The 22,859-nt window shown below is 39.9% G+C and overlaps 2 protein-coding genes across 2 annotated transcripts; one reads left to right on the forward strand and one right to left on the reverse strand.

The window, feature by feature from the left end:
• Positions 1 to 1,845: 1,845 nt before the first annotated feature.
• On the reverse strand, positions 1,846 to 19,634 carry LOC125228234 (spatacsin). Its single transcript, XM_048132729.1, has 15 exons — positions 19,374 to 19,634; positions 18,752 to 19,166; positions 15,933 to 17,818; positions 14,885 to 15,052; positions 13,735 to 13,920; positions 12,912 to 13,194; positions 11,357 to 12,286; positions 10,591 to 10,913; positions 9,058 to 9,594; positions 7,811 to 7,953; positions 6,777 to 6,924; positions 6,370 to 6,596; positions 5,051 to 5,254; positions 3,809 to 3,955; positions 1,846 to 2,803 (listed from the first exon to the last, which is right to left on the reverse strand). The coding sequence occupies exons 1-15, from the start codon at positions 19,548 to 19,550 to the stop codon at positions 2,731 to 2,733; spliced, it is 5,847 nt and encodes a 1,948-aa protein (XP_047988686.1). The 5' UTR covers positions 19,551 to 19,634; the 3' UTR covers positions 1,846 to 2,730.
• Positions 19,635 to 20,063: 429 nt separating this feature from the next.
• On the forward strand, positions 20,064 to 22,390 carry LOC125227980 (intraflagellar transport protein 20 homolog). Its single transcript, XM_048132415.1, has 3 exons — positions 20,064 to 20,243; positions 20,327 to 20,481; positions 20,943 to 22,390. The coding sequence occupies exons 1-3, from the start codon at positions 20,120 to 20,122 to the stop codon at positions 21,057 to 21,059; spliced, it is 396 nt and encodes a 131-aa protein (XP_047988372.1). The 5' UTR covers positions 20,064 to 20,119; the 3' UTR covers positions 21,060 to 22,390.
• The last annotated feature ends 469 nt before the right edge of the window (positions 22,391 to 22,859 follow it).

Here is a 22,859-nt window from a genome sequence, read left to right on the forward strand (position 1 = left end):
TTCGATAAACGCCAGGCCGTCTTTTTCGTGCTTACAAATAGTGCGAAAAGGACGGCCTCACGTTTTATCGTTTATCGCGCGACCATATTATCGGTGATGTAGGCAACAATAGTTTGACCTCGTATTTTCTCGGAAACGTTCGTCTTTGTCGTGATAGTTCGGTCAACATCAGTACTCCTTGTACTGAGAATGAGACTGACTGAAATAGTATGACACGTTCCCAAGTTTCCCTGAAAATACGAAGAAAAACATATCGCACTAACTTTGATCTTTTTATGTTATTTAGGATTTTTCAGGCAATTCAAAAAACATTAACCGATTCGTTGCGTGTTCCATTTTCGAAAAGTTTACGCTATGGCGGCGAACAACTTGTCGCCTCGCGTGTCATACGCCATACTAAAAACCTTGATGGCACGCCAGGCGTGTCACCCGCACAGAAACAGTTAATTAAATAAAATGCGTATATAAGCATCGACTACATTCCATTTAATGTCATATTAATATTGCCATTTATGAGTTCGGCACTTAAATATAAAAATAATATGTTTATAAGTAGATTACATTTTCTGATTTCTTACAAAATTATATTACAATCTTAAAATCAGTCGAGAATATATCACAGTAAAGACTTAATTTCCTTAAATCTATGAACATATTTAGATAATTTTTACAACTCTATTATCCTTATAAGGAGTATTAAATCATATGAATATTTAACTTTTTGGTATTTTTTATTGCATTGATATACATTTTATACATACAATAAGTGTTCCAAATTTATAATGAGCAAGAATTAAAAAAAACAATAATATCTGCAAATGTTATGAATATAACCAAGTATCATATTAATCATAATATTGCATTTTTTTTTCAATAGGGATAATACAACTCTAGACCAAAATGACGATCGTTACTTATTTCATTTCAAATTTCGAAGACATTTAAAGCAAAGACCATATTGATATTAGACCACTAAGCAAAGCATGCTCTAATTTTACTTCTTGAACGCCATTGGTTATTTACAAAAACGCACTTTGCACAGTGGGTTTTTAAGTCAACAAAGTGATATTTTAATTCGACACCTTTTCACATTAAAAATTGCAAATGTCTCAATTATTACGACATAATAGTTAAATTCATATGAGTGCAACATGAACAGAAAGTGAGTAAAATGGCCTTACAGTGGTGGGCAGTGGGCAAGCTTTTTTCATTGGGGGCCAAAATTAAAAGGAATATTAAGAGGTGGGCCAGATTTAAACCAAAGATGCATTTTTACCATCGTGCTGGCTATATAACACACGACTTTGAAGGACTTGTGGCGGGTCGGCCGTACTTTACCCACCACTGGCCCAGAATGTGAGCTGAGTCTTTGCCAATAAGAGATTTCTCACACTATTGTCCCGGATTTGTAAGAACCTCTTTTTGACACATGACATCGTCCACAAAACGTAAACTCGCGCCACCTAATGAAATTTTAAATAAAATCCTGTAATAATATTTAAAAAAATCAAGTACTTAAAAACAATATTTCGCTTACTTTAAACATAATCTAACACATGTTATATTTTTGCGGATCTTCGTTGGTGAGTATTTTACGATATTAATTTATCACACAGCATTTACTTATCATGTCATTTATCGTTCATTTTTATTTTTAAACTAGTGCTGTAGCAGAGTCTATCACTTCGATTCAAATGACATTTCCGTCAGTTGATAGAAATCGATTATTTTATTATAATATACGATACGAATAATTTTTATATTTGAAAAAAAGAAGTAAAAATTACAATAAAATTAAATAAGATGAAAACAGGTTTATTACTAATACTAACGAATAGTTTATCGTACCAAAGAAAATTTGAATTTCGCGGCTTATTTCAGTGACAAGATTTTAATCGGTGCTTTGTTAAGTTTAGTTTTAATAATCGTTTCTAGTTTACAATTTCAATTATATTTTCAATTACATCCCATCATACAATCGATTCAAACAATTCGTAAATAATCGCTAGATTTTGCAAACGATTCGTCTTAGCCACATCTCTACAAATTTCAATGGAAATGTGTCAAAAAGAGGTTCTAAAAAATCCGGGACAATAGCGTCTTTCAAATGTCGACGCCCGGTCAAATCTAGGGTCGTGTACATTGAGCTGATAAATTGCATGGAGTAATTATAAATGAATTTAAAAAAAAATTGGGGACACCTTACACAGATCAACTTAGCCCCAAACTAAGCAAAGCTTGTACTATGGGTGCTAAGCGACGATATACATACTTAAATAGATAAATACATACATAGAAAACATCCATGACTCAGGAACAAATATCTGTGCTTATCACAAAAAAATAAATTAATGCCCTCAACGGCATTGCTGACAAGGATCGAATAAAATTCATGATAGGTTAATAATGCTTGACCTAGTACTCGCTTTAAGTGAAATTTACATCGTCTAATTGCAGCCTCATGGAGCCCTCCATATGGGGAGCGTAGGGGGGAAGGAATTTCCATGGAATTCTTTCCTTTGCGCAAGAAGTTTCCAGATCATTGGAATGGTCTCTTAAAAAATCGTAAAGTTCTGACAACTCATCGCACAACCTCGCCATGCAATTTTGCAGCTCGTTGTACATTCCGACTGCACTTTCTATAAGCCCCAGATTACATGCTACTTCCTGCGATTACAACATTTAATGCCACATTATAAAAGCAATACACGTAAAAACGTTAGTGGCACATCACCGCAGAAGATTCCGTAGCTCAGTCATGGCTGCTTGAGATACAGCAGATTTATTCTTCTCGATTTTGTATCTGGAAAGAAAAAAGATGAGGCGTAGGCGTTTAATTGATATTTAAATAGGATAGGTAATCATAGAATAATGTGCCACAGGTGAACTCTAATGATAAAAGGTTCCAATTTCAAAACTGCAAACGGTTCTGGTACGGGTTTAAGAAGTTGGAAGCGACTGACCTGGTGAGAAAATCGTGTGCCACATCAGGACGATAGGTAGCGCAATCACAGTATAAAACCAGTCACAGAACTTTATTTAGGTAGAAGAAACAAGTTCATCTATTTGTATAGGGGCCGAGCGTGTCAAATTTTGTACTGAAGGTTTCTTGCCTGAGCTCTTGATTGTTCATAACTGCTATAGAATATCACGTAACGAGGCATTTTTTATGTTTTGATTGACTTCAACCTAAACTGAACGTCTTTAGTACGTCATGGTAACCCCCCTGGTCAGAAAGTCGTGTGCGACATCAGGACGACAGGTCATTTGAAACGCTAAGTAGATACGTTTGCTTGATCTATGGTATATATGACATCTGTGAAACCAGTAATAATTTTTCTAACAAATTTTGCGCAGCGCGGTTTGTCCTTGAGTAGCGCTCGCACGCAGCGAGGTTCAGCGAGTACATGCGGAACCGGAGGATGCCGGTCGCATCAGTACGGGCCGCGCTGCCGCGATGTGCGAGAGAGCCAAATACCGATCCCGTCGCCGCTGCCGGAGATTAACTACCGAGTCGTCCTTATACTGTGGCGCAGTCGCGCAGGTAAGCCTGGTCGTTGCCAAGTGCACGACGATATGCTAGCTCGCGCCACGCCGCCGCTCCGCATAATATCAGTAACACTAGACCCTTCTAACAGTCCCAACACCTTACCTGGTTAGGAAATCGTGTGCCACATCAGGTCGATAGGTGGCGCAGTCGCGCAGGTAAGCTTGGTCGTTGCCGAGTGCTCGACGATATGCTAGCTCGCGCCACGCCGCCGCTTCGCATAATATCAGTAATACCCTTCTAACAGTCCCAACACCTTACCTGGTTAGGAAGTCGTGTGCCACATCAGGACGATAGGTGGCGCAGTCGCGCAGGTAAGCTTGGTCGTTGCCGAGTGCTCGACGATATGCTAGCTCGCGCCACGCCGCCGCTCCACGTTGCGCCAGCAATACTAGGCCCTCCATGAAACTGGAAAGAAATCAAGAAATGAATTAAATTATTACATGACTATTGTGTTGGGGATGCTGTATGCGGTGACGGTTTAGTATGAAGAAAATAGTTGTAATGAAATTCCGCAACACAAGATACAGGCCTAGCCTAGTTTGGAGTTCACCGGACATTGCCTGTGTGATATGTAAAACTTTGTGTTTTTAATTAATAAATTTACTTACTTTACTTACTAGTCTGGTCAGGCTGTAAACAACTGTATATTGGAAGGAACATTTCTAAAGTTTCAATCTTTGTTAAGAAGTATCATGCTCAAGCACAACGACTTTGATAGTAGAAAAAGACGGAAAATTTTAAAAACCGGCCAAAAGCGTGTCGGGCCACGCTCAGTGTAGGGTAGGGTGGGTAGTTTTTCGTATTTTTCTCAAAAACTACTGAACCTATCAAGTTCAAAACAATTTTCCTAGAAAGTCTTTATAAAGTTCTACTTTTGTGATTTTTTTCATATTTTTTAAACATATGGTTCAAAAGACCTAAGACGCTAATGTATGTACCTACTTATTCTTTGCAAATAAACTTACTTACTTACTTAAAGTTAGGGGGGGGGGGGACGCACTTTTTTTCCTTTAGGAGCGATTATTTCCGAAAATATGAATATTATCAAAAAACGATCTTAGTAAACCCATATTAATTTTTAAATACCTATCCAACAATATATTACACGTTGGGGTTGGAATGAAAAAAAATATCAGCCCCCACTTTACATGTAGGGGGGGTACCCTAATAAAACATTTTTTTCCATTTTTTATTTTTGCACTTTGTTGGCGTGATTGATATACATATTGGTACCAAATTTCAGCTTTCTAGTGCTAACGGTTACTGAGATTATTCGCGGACGGACGGACGGACGGACAGACAGACATGGCGAAACTATAAGGGTTCCTAGTTGACTACGGAACCCTAAAAAGGCGGAAAATTTAAAATAGTAAGCATGAAGTCTTGACTACCATATAATATTGAATTTGGCGCGTACTTTCTACTAACAATGTCAGATTTTTAGAGTATAATCTAATCTAATGACAAACTTTCCTCGTATGTATTTTGTTAGCATGTTACCTCAAATACTCAGAGACTAGTTTGTACATCTGTTCCGTGCTCTTGTTGAGTATGAGTCTCGTAGGCGAGGCGTTGAGTAGCGACATCTGTAGTGCTATGTTCTGCGCTAGTGCTGCCATCTCTCCTGCGAATCCCGTACAGCCGCCTTGTAAGTATAATTCAGCTGCGTCCGTGCTGTGGTTGAGCGCTGTTTCGAGCATCGATCTGTAAAAAATAAATGAATATTATTATTATTACAACACAAGCCTTCTTGAGCTTACAGTGGGCCTCAGTCAATCTGTGTAAGAATGTCCTATAATATTTATTTATTTATTTATTATGACCGAATTCATTTAAATCCAAATACACAGTAGGGATCATCCACATATTACGTCACACCAAATTTCAGGTTTTTGGACCCCTCCCCCCCCTATGTCACGCTTTTTTGTATCCCTTTAACAGGGCTTGTCACATTTAGTATGACCCCCCCCCTCCCCCTTACACTGTGACGTAATATATGGATGACGCCGTAGCGTAATACACTTTGATACCAAAATAAAAGGTCTAAACCTTGTATGTAATTTAAAACCATTCTGTTATCACCATTGTACCATCCTTAGGAGCGTGTTCTAACTTCTCCAGGCAGGCAATTATGGTCGCGCGATAAATGATAAAACATCAGGCCGTCCCTATCGCACTATTTATAAGTGCGATAAGGACGGCCCGATGTTTTATCATTTATCGCGCGACCATGATTGCCCTACAGGTCTAAAATAAGATGTAGGATCTGTTTCCGTTTCTAAACTGGTGTCATGAAAACATGTCTCTACCTACCCTAAATATACTGAAAATATGTTAAAGCGCGGCACACACTTTACATCTTCTAACGGAGATTTAATATCTATGGCCTTTTTTCTTATCTAAACCTGACTCCAGACAAGATGAAATGGACTTACAACCTTATATTCACACATCTGGTGACATTATTATCGTGTATCATCACCCACACCGGTTGGCTAGGTTTCCTTCCACTTCCCTTTGGTGTGGACTCTATAGCCAACTTCTCCAAATCCGATATGAGGTCGAGCGCCTGCTTTCACTCCAAATCTAACCTCCCACGTATTAAAGAATAGTATCCATACTAATCACACTAATATTACAAATGGGAAAGTGTGTGTGTCTATTTGTTTGTCCGTCTTTCACGGCAAAACGGAGCGACGAATAGTCGTGATTTTTTAAGTGGAGATTGACGGGATGCAGAGTGACATAGGCCTCTATTTGTCTCTTTCTAACGCGAGCGAAGCCGCGGCTAGAAGCTAGAATTTTATATTTAGACATACCTGGTGACATTATTGTCATGTATCATCACCCACACCGGTTGGCTAGGTTTCCTTCCACTCCCCTTTGGCGTGGACTCTATAGCCAACTTCTCCAGATCCGAGATAAGGTCGAGCGCCTGTTTTCGCTTCACGTTAGCGGCTTCGGAGTACATGTTGAAGTGAAGAGCCACCATTATGTAGGTGTCGGTGTCACCGGGACAGTGGGTTTTGAGGTAGTCAAGTAAACCCTGGAAACAGTTGTTGTAATTGATTGATTGATAAGGTAGAAAATAAAACATAAGCTACTTTTTGTCTCTTTCTAACGCGAGCGAAACCGCGGGCAAAAGCTAGTATGAGATAAATAAAACTAAACTAAACTTGTTTCCATCACTAGAACCGTTTTAAGTTTTGTTGTATACGCTGCTAACCTGTTGGAACTCCGTGATCTTCTCCTTCTGCTGTCCCAGCATGAAGTCGAACTGGCCGAGTAGGAACTCGAACTGATGCTTATCGCGTAGCGCTTGAAACACATAAGCCATCTCTGTGTACCGCGCCAGACCCGTCAATAGCCGCACCCTGTACATAGAATTATAGATGAATATTTTTTTTTTCCCCGTGTGGTGACGGGTTAAGAATTTCACCACCCCCTTTCTTCCCGTGGGTGTCGTAGAAGTCGACTGTGGGATATGGGTTAAATTGTGGCGTAGGCGAGAGGCTGGCAACCTGTCACTGCAATGTCACAGTTTCGTTTTCTTTCAACCCCTTATTTGCCAAGAGTGGCACTGAAACTTGAGTAGTTTCATGTGCTCTGCCTACCCCTTCATGGGATACAGGCGTGATTGTATGTTATGTTATGTTTATTTTTTTTATTTGCAAGAATACTTATTTCTAGAATACATAAGGCAGGTACTATTTGTAAGTGCGATAGGGACGGTCAGATGTTTTATCATTTATCGCGCGACCATACTTGCCTGCCAGGTGTTGTTATGTTGGTGTATCGTATTCAGTCGCACGAAACAACATACAAAAAATATACATAAAGTGTTATTGTCAGAAATATTTTTTGAAGAACAAATGGAAGGTCCACATTGTTTTATATTCAACGTAAACTATTTTTTTTTAGTCTATGATTTGACCACACCTGATGAAAGTGCCGTTGCAGTCTAGGATGAAGCATGTGTACTCAAAAAATGTCGATTCACTCGCTTTACTTAACTACTTTTTTAAAACTAGCCACCATCACAATTATTACCATTTCTGGATATTTTCTAATAATTTGTTAGAGAAAATGCAATAGTATGTTATATATTTGTAAACTACTCAGAAATCCCTTTCAATTGATATTCACGGTATGATTAAACGCTGGCTCGCAAATAGCGATTTTAGTGCTGTGCTCGTGAAAGCGCTCTTAGAACAGACTGTCGCCTCCCAAGTCAGTCTATTCTCAAGAATTTAAACTTACATGAGTCGCCAAGAACGCGCCGCGAGTAGTTGCGCCGTGAGAGCCTGCGCTGACCGCAAAACGACTGCCACGCCCTCTGTGTCGCACGCGCACGAGAAACACTCATGCGCCACCACTAGCAACTCGATCGATATTATGTTCACCTGCGAAAGAAATAATGATTAATCATTACGACATTACATATGGTACTCTTCTTCTTGAAATCCTGTTACTGTTACCCTCTGCTGGGGTGTAGGGCTCGAATCATATTTCACCATTTATTTTACTCCGGTCTTGGGCAGTTTTGGGCACACTTCGGACACTGGCGATCAAATTTATGAAAGAGGCGTTTTTGCACAGTCTAAGCACGTGTAGATGAACGCGTACTATGCTTGTATGAGTGAAATATGACAGGTCGACTGTTCGCATTTTTGACATGCGGTAACTGTGACGGGGTGGGCGGCACTTTAAGCGGGGAGCGGGATTGGCCATACTGATAGTACTCTTTATTATACTGTGGTTTGCGTAACCTCCTCCCACCCGATCCCTAACACCCTGAGCTCTTGCTGAACAGACCGACGCGACGCCAAGTCGACTTAGGGCGGCATCGTTTCCGCTACACGCACGCATTTCATATATGGCAAGCTTATAGCTAACTGGAGCTTGCACACAGCGCATGCAGCCGGCTCGCGATGCCTTTTCAAGCAAATGAGGCTGAATGAAACTATGCCTGTCTTGTACTAGTGTTTCATCCTCCCTTGCGTTATCCCGGCATTTGCCACGGCTCATGGGAGCCTGGGGTCCGCTTTGACAACTAATCCCAAAATTTTCCGCAGGCACTAGTTTTTAGAAAGCGACTGCCATCTGACCTTCAACCCGAAGGGTAAACTAGACCTTATTGGAATTAGTCCGGTTTCCTCACGATGTTTTCCTTCACCGAAAAGCGACTGGCAAATATCAAATGACATATTTTGTAGTAGTTTTTATGAGGGAAATAAGTAGAGCAAGTAGATATGAGAGCTACTTATGAGAACAAGATGCGTAGATTCTACTAGAGCCTTGCTTTACTTATCTAGCGCAGTCGATTGGATTTGGTACGAGCAACGATATCGAGTTTAGGTTGAGAGAGAGGGACGGAGCGATATAGCTGTGTTCTCAACCTAAACTGAACGTCTTTAGTACGTCATAGTAACCCCCCTGTTCTCACACTTTTTTTACCATTATTTACATATAATCAAACATTATAAAGCATAAAATGGTTATCTCACCTGTTTCGTCGACAATTTAGCACCCTTAGTAATCTTCCTAATATTCGACTTGACCTCATACCGAATATGGATATTGCTCCTCGAAATCACATCAAACAAGTTCCTCCTAGTGTCTTTCGTCATTTTACTCCCAACTGTATACACGGTTGACACTGTCGAATAGACAGACGCAGTCTCAGCGGAGTTTAAAGTACCTCCATCAGTTATAGCTGATTCTACTTCTTCGCTTTCCACGTTTGAATATTCCTCATCTATTAGAGTTTCTAAGTCAAGACAGCTGTCGTCTAGAGTGCTCTCTGGGACTGGAGTTGCTCCAGATTTATAAATCTTTCTAAAAGCCATCAGATGGTCCAGTATAAGTCTCCCGATGTGGCTGCAGCAGTCGGGTCGCATGTTGAGGAACATTTCGATGTCGGAGTTGAGAGCGTAGCCCCAGAGCGTGTATTGAAAATGCTCTTTTTGACGGAATGTGGAGGTTTTCACTAGGTGGGGGCAGATTATCGCTGCTACCATTTCGTGGCACAGGTATTCAGCGATCTGTAAGCGAATTAAAGTTTTGATTTAAGACGAATAGGGATGATTTCAACTCTCTGGCATATGACAATATTTTTTTTGCGATATGTTGAAATCCCTGTGTACTTAGTGTAATTAAAATACACATGCACGTATATGATCATTACTTTTTTATTTGTTTAATTATAAATGTCAAAAACAACCACAACCCAGTCTCATCAAAGTACTATAAAAGTAAAGTTCGTACTTTACCTACGTATAGTTGATCTAAAAAGTATATGACCTATTTTATCCCTGTAGATCTTACTAGTATATCATTTCAAGAACAATTTTATTATTCGTTTAATTTACATAATAATATTTACTTTAGAAATTACTATTTGCTTAGAAGGTTTAAAGTCCTAAACACAAGATTCGCAAGCGACATGGACATCTGAGTTCGTCCGCTATCCAAAATAAAATCCACAGACAATCCCCTATATTTCAACACTGCCGTATATTGCCAACCTATATGCAGTGCTATACGGTAGTAAGCGGCTATATACTTAGCAATACATATCAATACAATAAAACATCTTATAAAATCATAGTTACCTGCTTGGAAGGAATGTTAAAAGTCCGAAACACAAGATTCGCCAGCGACATGCGAGTTCGACCGCTGACCAAATTGATAAAATCCACAGACAATCCTCTATACTTCAACACTGCCGTGTATTGCCAGCCTATATGCAGTGCTATACGGTAGTAATCGGCTATATACTTAGCAATACATATCAATACAATAAAATATCTTATAAAATCATAGTTACCTGCTTGGAAGGAATGTTGAAAGTCCTAAACACAAGATTTGCCAGCGACATGCGAGTTCGACCGCTGACCAAATTGATAAAATCCACAATCCTCTATACTTCAACACTGCCGTGTATTGCCAGCCTATATGCAGTGCTATACGGTAGCAAGCGGCTATATACTTAGCAATACATATAACTACAATAAAATATCTTATAAAATCATAGTTACCTGCTTGGAAGGAATGTTAAAAGTCCGAAACACAAGATTCGCCAGCGACATACGAGTTCGTCCGCTGACCAAATTGATAAAATCCACAGACAATCCTCTATACTTCAACACTGCCGTGTATTGCCAGCCTATATGCAGTGCTATACGGTAGTAAGCGGCTATGTGCTTAGCAATGGAAAGGCCGCTGCGGGCCGCTAGAGCTTCTAAGGCGGTGAGACGATCTGCCTCCTCTCTAGCTGCCAGTTGACAACCTTCGCTGGCGGTCTCTTGTTTTTCTTGGATAATCACTAGCTCTTCGAAGCTGGCATCTGATATGCCAGATGCTGAAAAAAAAATACGTTTTTAAACAAACACACTTAAGAGTAAAGATCGCACATTACCAGTAACAAAGACAGACAATTGACTAAAGATAATATATAAAAGTCACTTCTATTTTGACGACTATTCTCACTAAAAACATAAAATTTTATATAGACTGTATCACTGGCTGAAACAGTTTCCTGAGTTGTCAAAATTGTCAATTGGACTGGCTTGTGGCCTAATACGTAAATACGTAATTAGCCGGGTCTAAACTGGCGGCACGCCCGCGTGCAGAACTATTTTGAACAGCTGACCGAGGCCGCCATCTTGCCAAGCAAATTTGCTCGGGCGAGGCAAACGTGCGCGCATGAGCACAGACGTTTTCCTCGCGAGGCGTGAGGCCAGTGTGGACCCGGCTTTTGGCCAATGATTTAAAGTAAATAGTATCACAGTACATGTTACTCACTCGTCAATTTATTTTGCAAGTACGGCGACGAGATAACCAATCTCAGCTCCTGCGGCAAATCGTACGGCAAGCAAGAACCCTCGGCCAACTTCAGACACGTCCGAATGATCTGCACTGGACACGGCGGGCTCCTATACATGTGCTCCGAAGGTACCTTGAATAAGACGGAAAGCCTAAAAGCATCTACAAGCAACTTCAACTCGAGCAGTTGATTAATAACCCGTCTCCAGTTCTCTACCGCTTCCACATCTTCCAAAATAACCACATCTTCAATATTCCCAACGTCAGACTCAACTTCTATCTCTCGCAACTCCATCGAAAATGGCTTTTCTGTGTCAACAACACCAATTTTCTTCGACAAACTCGGATCCTTTTGCCCGTTCAGTATAAAATGCAGGGTACTCTGATAACTGTTTAAGAACACCTCGTTTTGTGCTTCGCTTTTGAAATAAGCGCCCCACATCAAATGCTCGATGCGCTCTCTCTTCTGTCCGTACTCTAAGTTTTCTTCGAACCAGCTCATAATGATTCTATAAGCGTAGAATTTCTGTACATTATCATTGATTTCATTCACGTAGTACACTAAAAAGTCCGTAGCGTCGTTGAATGTTACTGCTGCTTTTTTAAAAGCCTCGCTGCATTTAGCAATGAAAAGAGTCCATTCCTTGCCATCGACGCCATCTTCCTTCATCAGAAGCATCTCGTGTTTGTGCGCCCACTCGGCCATTAAAATGTCGTTGACGGGGACACTGGCTAGCTTGGCTATCTTGAGGGCAACATCGTAATTTCTACTGGCGGTGTAACTTTCCACGCACTGGAGCAAGTATTGGCCCGAGTCGTCTTGCAGCATTTTAGACACGTCCACGACTGTCGGTGTCTCCATGGATATTTGAAGGATCTCGTGTAATGTAACGAAGTTTGGAGAAGGCACTGAAACAAAGAGGTTCAGTAATTTATAACTACAGGGTTATTATTGTAAAAGATAATAGATAACTTAAAAATCGTATTCCCTGGTATAACAAGTCAACTAAGCGCTAAACTGAGAGAAAAATTTGATATGGTTTGGACTTTTCATTGCCTAGTTTACCGTCTGTAAAGTCCACCTACGCTTACCCGAAAATCCCTTTCCAGACTGCGCCACAGCCAGGCACTTCAGAAACTCCCTCTGATGAAAAGCGCTGTCAAATCCCTGGCTAAGAGCTATCTTCACCAGCGCCGTAGATATTTTTTAATAAGCCTCCTTAGACAACCGGCTGGGTAGACCATTGGCATCGACACTGTAGTGACGTTGGCAGAGTAAGAGAGAAGTCTCTAGAGTAAAAAGTACTTACCCGAAAATCCCTTCCCAAACTGCGCCACAGCCAAGCACTTCAGAAACTCGCTCTGATGAAAAGCACTGTCAAATCACTGGCTAAGAGCTATCTTCACCAGCGCCGTAGCTATTCTCTGATAAGCTTCTTTAGACAACCGGCTGGGTAAACCATTGGCATCGACACTGTAGTGACGTTGGCAGAGTAAGAGAGAAGTCTCTAGAGTAAAAAGTATAATAACTTACCCGAAAATCCCTTCCCAAACTGCGCCACAGCCAGGCACTTGAGAAACTCCCTCTGATGAAAAGCGCTGTCAAATCCCTGGCTAAGAGCTATCTTCACCAGCGCCGTAGCTATTCTCTGATAAGCTTCTTTAGACAACCGGCTGGGTAGACCATTGGCATCCACGCTGTATCGTCTTTGGCAAAGTTGCAGGAAGCTGGCTAGAGTCTTGCTGGTCTGACAGTCGAATATGCGCTGTTTTAGAGTGCGGCAGAGAAATGCTGTCAGAAGTGCTAAAGGACTTTCCTGCAATAAGACACAGATGTAAAAACTGCTAGGCTGAAACACCATTGGATGGCCAATTTTGGAGGTATAGGACATAGGGATTAGCTGAACTGAACCGAATACATAATGAGAAGGTATTTAAAAAATCGAGGAATAAACTGATTAGCTAAGAAAGCGCTGGTGGCCTAGCGGTAAGAGCGTGCCACTTTCAATCCGGAGGTCGCGGGTTCGAACCCGGCTCGTACAAATGAGTCTTCCGAAACTTATGTGCGAAATGTCATTAGATATTTACCAGTGCTTTTCGGTGAAGGAAAACATCGTGAGGAAACCGGCCTAACCCCAATAAGGCCTAGTTACCCTTCGGGTTGGATGCTCAGATGGCAGTCGCTTTCATAAAACTAGTGCCTACGGGATCTTGGGATTAGGCGTCAAAGCGGACCCCAGTCTCCCATGAGCCATGGCAAACGCCGGAATAACGCAAGGAGGAGGGGAAACTAATCAACTAAGGCAGAGTTTAGTAATATTTTCAAAGTGTTTTGAAAGTTCTAGCGCCAATCTTACCGGCATAAAGACCAGCATGGCCTCATGTAGTGTAGTCACGTAGCCTTCTCTCAGACACAGCTCCGCGACCTGTTGGAACAAGTCCGGGGACACGTTTTGCTGTGTTGCCAGTAAAGCACTGTCCGGGGCGGGAGTTGCCAGGGACGATAGGATCCATTGTGACCATAGTACGAAGACCGCGTTCGGCTGAAATGGGATATATCTGATATATACTTTTGGGCGTTGCCGAGTTGTCAACTTGCTTCAAGTATTTGACGACCGGTCTGGCTCAGTCGGTAGTGACCCTGCCTGCTGAGCCGCGGTCCTGGGTTCGAATCCCGGTAAGGGCATTTGTTTGTGTGATGAGCACAGACATTTGTTCCTGAGTCATGGATGTTTTCTATGTATATATAAGTATGTATTTATCTATTTAAGTATGTATATCGTCGCTTAGACACACATAGTACAAGCTTTGCTTAGTTTGGGGCTAAGTTGATCTGTGTAAGGTGTCCCAAATATTTATTTATTATTTATTTTATTATTTAGACAAATTTGACAAGACTACTCACGAAGTAGTGCTCACTACTACTAAAGACAGAATCGTATGAATAGGTATATGTATAATCAAAGTCATATGGTATAATTAAGAACGTAATGAAAAATCTCTTACAGCAGGCACGTCCTTCAGCAATAAAGGAGGTATAATGACTAACCCCTTATTCACAAACGTTTACTAAAGTTATCAAGCCGATAGAAATCGTTTGTCCCTTTCCGACGTATTGGTATGACGGAAAGGGACAAACAATTTTTATACATACATATAATCACGCCTGTATCCCATAAAGGAGTAGGCAGAGCACATGAACTACTAAGTTTCAGTGCCACTCTTGGCAAAAAGGGGTTGAAAGAAATCCAAATTGTGACATTGCAGTGACAGGTTGCCAGCCTCTCGCCTACGCCACAATTTAACCCATATCCCACAGTCGACTTCTACGACACCCACGGGAAGAAAGGGGGTAGTGAAATTCTTAACCCGTCACCACACGTTTTTATCGGCTTGTTAACTTTAGTGAACGTTTATGGTAAGAATGAGAAGAGTTTTGTTCCTCATACACGAATAAATTTCCAAGCGTGTTGAACATGGGAGGGCCCCCAAACCAAAGTCACTTACCTCATAGCAACCCGCGAGCAGAACAAGCAGAGGTTCGCGACACAGATGTGCGGAGCGGATTAGCGCGGCTGGCGGGTCCTCAGGGCCATGGCACGCGGCTGCCACCTCCCATAGCTCACGCGATACACCGCGAGAAGGGAACTCAAATGTGACGCTGCCACTCGGGCTCTAAAACACAAATAAATGTCACCAAAAATCAAGCAATTCTGATAAGGTCCTATCATATGGGTCATATACATATAACGTATTGGGTTATTTATATAGTTTGGCAGTTGCTGGAATCGTGGACGACCTAGCTAGGAGGCTAGTCTGAAAATCAGCGCTAGATAGCTTACACTGTCTAACTAGCACATACTGAGACTGGTACCCATTGCCTAGTTTTTTTTAGGTAAAGACTTTGGTTCTGGGGGCACGGTAGTGCCCCCGCCAAGTCGAGCTTATTTTTTCTGTAAATGTAAATGTATACGTAGTATTAAGTTGTACAGTCGTCTTAGTTGTGGCAATAAATATTATTTTATTTATTTATTTTTATTTATTTATTTATGGCCGTACGAGTGATTGGCGTTTATGACGGTCATAACGTTCAACCATCATTTTCTCGACTAAGGCATGTACGTATTAGTGATGTAGATATAATAAGACTAATCGGATTTAGGCAACGAGCAATGGAGCGCAGTATTTTAGGTGTTACTAGGATGGATCGCATCCGAAACACTACAATGCGCTCCAAAACACGAATAGCTGATGTGGGGGAAAAGACCGCCAGACTAAAGTGGGACTGGGCAGGCCACGTTTGACGCATGCAGCCGGAGAGGTGAGCCAGCATAGCCACCAAGTGGATGCCTCAAATTAAGCGCGGACGTAGCCGGGCCAGACAGAGATGGCGGGACGACCTTGATACCTTCATAATTAATTGGCTAGAAATAGTACACCAACGGGAGCTGTGGAAATCACGGGGAGAGGCCTTTGCCCAGCAGTGGGACACATAAACGGGCTATTATAAAAAAAAATCGGACTTAGAGGGGACGTAATATGATTTTAAACTTACCACTTCAGAAGAACTCAGCCTGTTTAATCTCCTCTGTCCATTGGTCGAGTTTGTCTTGCAATCCTTTTCTGAGCCTTCCTCCACATTCTTATTCATCATAATGTACTTCAAATGCTCAGCGTAAGATTTCTGCTCGAACTCTTGAGAGAGCTTTAACATTTGACTCAAAGGGTATCGAAATACGTCGCCGAATAATAAAAAGTTGAACCAAGAGCCACGCTTCACAAACTCTCGAAGTAAATTTTCGGGTAAAGGCAGATTGTGCAGCATTGCGAATTTTATCATTGTCTGGGATTCAAAAAGCGCTACTGACATTTCTACTTCTCCTTCTGCATTTTGTTTACTTTTTAGCGTGTGCATAGTTATCTCTTCAAGGCTCTCCAAAATGTCCTTAGCCGCGTCATCGCTGCTCTGTATAAGTTTGGACATGTATTCGTTCACCGCTTTGTTAGCTTTGTCTTGGCCATATCCTTTATGATACAGTAAGTATTCTTTTATCATGCGTGCTGCGGTCATATGAACTCTGCAACGTGTAGGGTTGCAACCAATCATGGCCACGAATGATATGGCACAGGCCACCATTGCTGGATCATCCCAGTGCTGCAGAGCTAACGCATGAGCTTCACAGCAAGCGCTCTTTATACTCTTATCTTGCAGGCGATTATACATCTGATACTGTTGTACAACAAATGCCTGACTGGCGTTGCAGGGACGGTACTGCTTCAAATAGTAGATGTGGCTCAATTTCGCCACATAACCGTATCTTTTCATCAGTTTTTCGTTCGCAAAATCCGGCATGTCAACTGATTTTTGGGACAATGCCTTTACGCAACTAGCGTTTACTTGCACATCGTTAGCTAGAAGACTACCCAAACTACGGCGGTCCGCTTTATCACACACTACGGTGGAAGTATTCTGATTTATCAATTGGAATTCAAATATTTTCGAAACATCTAAGCCACGGTAACCAGAAAGTAGTTGATATACGTTGACGTCTTTAGACTCGTAAAATGGATTCGTATCTAAATATTTCTTATAAACATTGTGTAAATGAGGAAGCTTCTCTTTGTAACCTTTATTTGGCAGTTTAAAGCCTTTAAATATAATGAATTCGTCGTTTGAGAACACGTCAAATAACTTTGCTCCATCTTCAAGAAGGATCATACCGAGGACTAGATGGGGATTGGAACAAATATAATTGTCAATGTCATCTTTGGCTATCTGCTGGCACGTCTTATACACCGGCACTACGTGGCTCTGTCTGTCTGAAGTCTGCTCAATGCTTTTAAACAATAGCCAAAGATTTATACAGTCCTTGGCCTCCTGTTCAACGTTAGAGAGATCTGTGTCAAGTATATTGCCCTCGACACACATTGTCAACACTTTATACAATTTATTTTTTACACAATACTTAGCTAATTCTACATAGAAATGTTGTTTAGTAATATTGGAGCAAGATTCAGTGAAAATATCATCAATAAGTTTCAGATTTTTAGTTCGAGCTAATCTGGCTATAATTTTGTTCAAATCGCTAGTTTCATTATTATTGACTATGCCATAGGAACACAGTGTATCGTAAATACACATTTTAGTGTATTCGTAACAGCCACTATTAGCAACGCTGGCTATCATTTCATCAGTGATGGGCCATTTTCGAAAGATCTCATCTAATGTATCAAGAACCTCATCTGGGAAGCCCTTGGTGTCAACATTCAGAAGCTTTTTGACAAAGCTGTCATTGTTAAAGAAATTGTATCGGGAATTCATGTCTCTCACCACCTCGGACATTTGCAAGTTGATCCAGCGGATTAGAATCATGGCTTTGTTTTGTTCCACAAGGTGGTTCCACATTTCTAATGGTGTTGAGAAATCCAAGAGAGAGAACTCTGAAAGAAAAAATAGTTATAATGTTAGTTAATTTTGAACCATAATGAGGAGGCACACTGACATTTTATCCCGGCGCCTGTGCAAGTGTCTAGGCATGTCACTGTCATTCATATTTGTGAGAGAGAAAAAACGTATCATCTTCTCGCTCTCACCTATAGACTAATAGGGTGGCGCCATCTGTCATAACCTTTGACTGTGCCTCCTCATTGGTATCAATCACATTTTATCCAGATTGGGGATGACACAAATGACAGGGTTGAGTGGAAGAAGCGAGGGGAGACTTTTGCCCAGCAATGGGACACTATATCAGGCTAGTAAAAAAAAAAACATTAAAAAAAAAAAAAGTCCAAAGTTTTTACCATTTTTAACAAATTATTTACTAATATTGTCTTCGGTTACTGCGATAGTTACTCATGAAATAAAACAGCATGCTGTGAGGCATTTGTGTTGTATGGTGTTGAACATTTGCAGTTTGTTTTTGTCAATTTTGTGTAGATTCATTGATTAATTGTTTTTTAACATAGTAATGGTAATTTTTTTTAATATTGTATTTAGCTTTATTTATAGTGTGTGAACCTGCTTTAGAAATCTATATTATTTATGATCATGGTTTGTTAATATTTCTTGTATGTGGGTAGCTTTTGCACATTGTAATTTTTCCTCAGTCACCCGTTGATCACGAATGCTGTAAAGTGTTTGAAACGTCGGGATGAATTGTAAATTCATTATACGCGATCCTTTAATCCGTTGCCATAGTTTCATTTCATATTTACATATGTATCAATAACAATTAGCATTAAATAATACTGATATAGAATACTCTGCAAACTGATTTATCATTCTTATCAGAACATAGCAACTAATTTATTGACGATGGACAATTAAATTATGTGCATAGTAATTAGATAGAGATAAGAAAGTAGGCTACTCACCAAATGAATCCAGGAAGAGAGCGGAAGCGATTTTGCTCTTCCATTGTAGAGTACAAGCCTGTATCTTCTCTATAGTCAATGCTTTTATTTCACTTTCATTTACAAAGATTCTATTTTTACCAGTTCCAAAGACTTTGTTCTGCTTGAAAGTCCCGTCACATTCAAAGGATTTTTCTAAGTGTTGGAGTAACATCCAATGTCTCTTGAAGTCTTGCCATCTTGTTACCGTATCACCTTTCATATCCAACGATAGCTTGTCTAGATGTTGGACTATGAAATCTCTAAATTCTATCTCTGGTGAGGACTGTGCGAGATCCATTAGATGTTCGGACGGATCTATACCAACTTTATTTAGGACATGAAGCACTTTGAATATTTGTTTTCTCAACAGAAGTTGGATTGTCCAGGCTCTGACCTAGATGTAACAATATAGTGAGATAACAACAATGAACCATAATAATTAATATAGACTCAATAAACTTAGGGAATTAATTTAAAAATTCAAATTAGGTACTAGCACGCTCATTCACATACACTTATGAGTAAACAGAACAATAGCTACAGTAATAAATTAATTTGTAGTTAAATAACAATAATTACAATATGTTCTATAGGTACTTACTTCAGCCATAAACCAGTCTCTTGCAGTGTCTTCATTCCACGAGTTCTTGTGCATCAAGTATTTTATTGCCAAGTTTATGTGACTGCCTTTATTTGCAGCCTCTCGGACCACATCCCTGGCCGATTTTTCCTCCCAACAAGACCAAATAGTTTTCTCATTCTGAGTCAACCCTTCCATTTTCACAAATACACTGTTAGAGAAACATTAGGCTGCGATAAATTCTTAGCTTCCGTAGCTCTAGATAACTTAAGCACTATATTCTTGTTGTAGGTACTTAGTATGTATGTAACAAAGTAATTAAATAAAATTTGATTTGATACAGATTTTATTTATTTTACTTTACGTCAAAACAAATGTCAACGATATGTCAAAATGGTTAAGGCGTTTTTACGTTAAACTTGTAATGGGGTGGCCAGCCAGAAAAGTACACAATCGATTTGTCAATCGATAGATTTCCCCCTGGAATTGGACTCTACAAACGTGGGATTTTATAACCTGACCTGAAGGCGAAGAGTCAAGTTCCATGTATTGCTTCCCTGTCATATCTACACACGAATTTACATGTGAGACAGAGAGGTAACACCTCGGACGCGGGTCGCGGTGGGCCCTTTGCGTAGCCTTTTTTGTAGCGGAATAACAACGGTTGCTATGAAACATTCCTCAAAAGACAACAAAGTGAAATATTTTTGCTATGCATTAGACCGCAAAAAGGACTGAAAAAAATAATAGGTTAGCTATCAATAAAAATGGCAGAAGAATTGCAAAAAGCTCATCTTTACTACGATGATATAAACAAAATTAGGGTCTTAGAACCCACCATACTAAAAGAGACTGAAGATGTGAGGGATACTTGCAAAGATTATGAGACCAGTAAGTAGTAGGGCCTACCTAACATACATTTTGTTGGATGGCGTTATCTGGCAATGGTTTTTAGAAAAACCTTTTTTTTATAGAGATACAAGATTTTGGTAAGATCATCAACTCTCTGCTAGCCACGCTCACGGAACTTGGCGAGAACGTGGAGAAACAGAAAATGGCTGCGATCGGTTCTATGAATCTTCTGCAATCTATCGCCAAAGAAAGAGAAACTGAACAAGCGAAATTACAGGCAAGTTATATCCCCATATAAACGGTTCCACGGCTCGTATCTTATTTTGTATATTTATTTATTTAAATATACCGGCGATCTCGGAAACCGCTCTAACGATTTCGCTGAAATTTGTTTTATGTGGGTTTTGGGGATGAAAAATCGATCTAGCTTAGTCTTAGGTCCCGGAAGGCGCGAATTTTCGAACTCCGAGCTAAGCTCGGTCGCCCAGGTACTATGATTAATAAATGATACACTGCGGACTAATGAAGTAAGATAGATTCAGCCAATAGACCAAATACCGCCATGTAAAGAAAATCATTCGCTTTTTCCACTTGCAACAAATGATGGGGATTTCCACAAACTCTTCCACATAAATATCAAATGTGGTTCCTTACCTAAAAGTTCCTCATGCAATGAGCATCCTTTTGCTACGGGATAACAATGATATATAACCTAACGAGTAATAAATATGGTTTCAGGCTCAGATAAATGAAAAAACGATAATTCTCGAGCAATTGGACAGTGAATATGATGCTCTTCAGATTCTAGAGGCGACACAAATGGAAACTGTCGAATACTTAACGCAACTTCGATAAAAATAATTCATAATTATAAGCAAATAAAACAAGCAAACAGTCTGTAAAAATGTATTTTCATCGAAACACACGTGAAATGATAATGTAGTATAAACGGGGTTATGAACGTAAGTATATATCCTGTTTTATAAATTAATTAAACAGTCTTTCCTGGTATGATGTATTTGATTGAAACTTAAACCCATGATTAGAAAACAGTAATTCAGTCAGTCAAGCCAAAAACCAGGCTAGTCCAACGAATTGCGGCAGAAAATTGTAATTATACATCATATGGAATTATTCGTACACCAACTAACCTTACATAGTGCCTAAATGTTGTTTATAAACACCTGTGATTACAAAAATATACTACTTATTATATAAAGCAATTAACAAAGGCAATTGAATTAGATTACGATTGATTTCAATCAACATTTCATTCCAATCCACAATTTATTATCCAAACACCAAAACATGAACATAATTTAGTTTCTTCTAACAATACTTTACATGCCTACCATCAGCATGGTCATTTTCATTTGAATGAAGATATTTAAGTCCCGATCATGTCAATCTATTTAAATTACCATTGAAATGTCTATAACATTAAAAACTTGCCTCTAGCGACCGAATAATCCTTGTGAAAAAAATATGTACGTAATATTCATCCAAAAATGAATATAAATATTAAATCGTAGATTGAATCACTAGTTTAACTTACATTAGCTGCTTACAAGCTACTTGCAATTGTCAAAAACGATGCGGATAAAGATCTTGATTCGCTCCCTCTCATAAAAACTACAATGAAAATTAAATATTACTCAAGGAAAGGAAAATTGACACTTTTTGCTTACTTTAATCGCGTAATAAGCACCGGACTTCACTGGGCCACGTTTAGAGGGAGCGTGAAAATAAGTTACCTTTTTGGTTCATACTGTTTCCCAAAATAACAGTTTCTCAAAACGTGCTGCTTTAATGTTTCTTAGATCATTAATTTGAAAAAAAAAACGCATATAATTTTACAGTACACCTCTCCTTAAAATACGTCCAATTCTATGTAATGTTTTTTAAAGCCTTTCCTCAATTTGCATACGATGAAAGATTTTCCCAAAATATAATTTTGCTGAAAAACCCGTTTTTTTTGTCCATATTACCAAAGTTGTATGCTTTTGGGTCTTCCAGCAACAGGATATTTTGAGGTGGGGGATACAAAAATTGGACAGTATGAACAAGTATTTTGGCATATCATTGAACTACGTGATTTGGAAAATGTATGCTGTGATAATCGAGGCATAGGTTGTTGGCGAGAATGATCTGGCAGAACTATCTAAAAACAGTTATTTTGGGAAACAGACATCTAAATAATCCAATGCCAAAAACTAATCCAACTGAACTCTATGAGACGACTAAGATCATTTAAACATAAGAAATTAAATAGCAACAGGCCTTCCGTAAGGCATTCACTTTACGGCCCGGTCACGACATTGGTCTAAGGCAACAGCGAGTAGCTATAGGTTGGAGCGAGACGCAGCGATGGGGCCTTTCGTTCGCACCTATGAACGCCGCTTGTCGCTGTCGCCTTAGGGTCTTCACAAACCTATCGACGCGGAATCGGCTTTCGCCGACTAAAAATCGCCCGTTAGTATGCGTTCCGTGACGACGACGCGTAAGCATTTCAATTCTTCATACCATAGAGGAATAAGAAGGAAAGAGTTGCAACTCCATACATCAGTAAATGCAAGTTATTTGTAGTGATATCTGGCGTCAATCACGCGTCAAATAGCGTAAATGATCACTACTGCTCGGTACTAGGTGTCAACA

This window comes from Leguminivora glycinivorella, chromosome 7, assembly GCF_023078275.1.
Source record: "Leguminivora glycinivorella isolate SPB_JAAS2020 chromosome 7, LegGlyc_1.1, whole genome shotgun sequence".
Taxonomy (NCBI): Eukaryota; Metazoa; Arthropoda; class Insecta; order Lepidoptera; family Tortricidae; genus Leguminivora; species Leguminivora glycinivorella.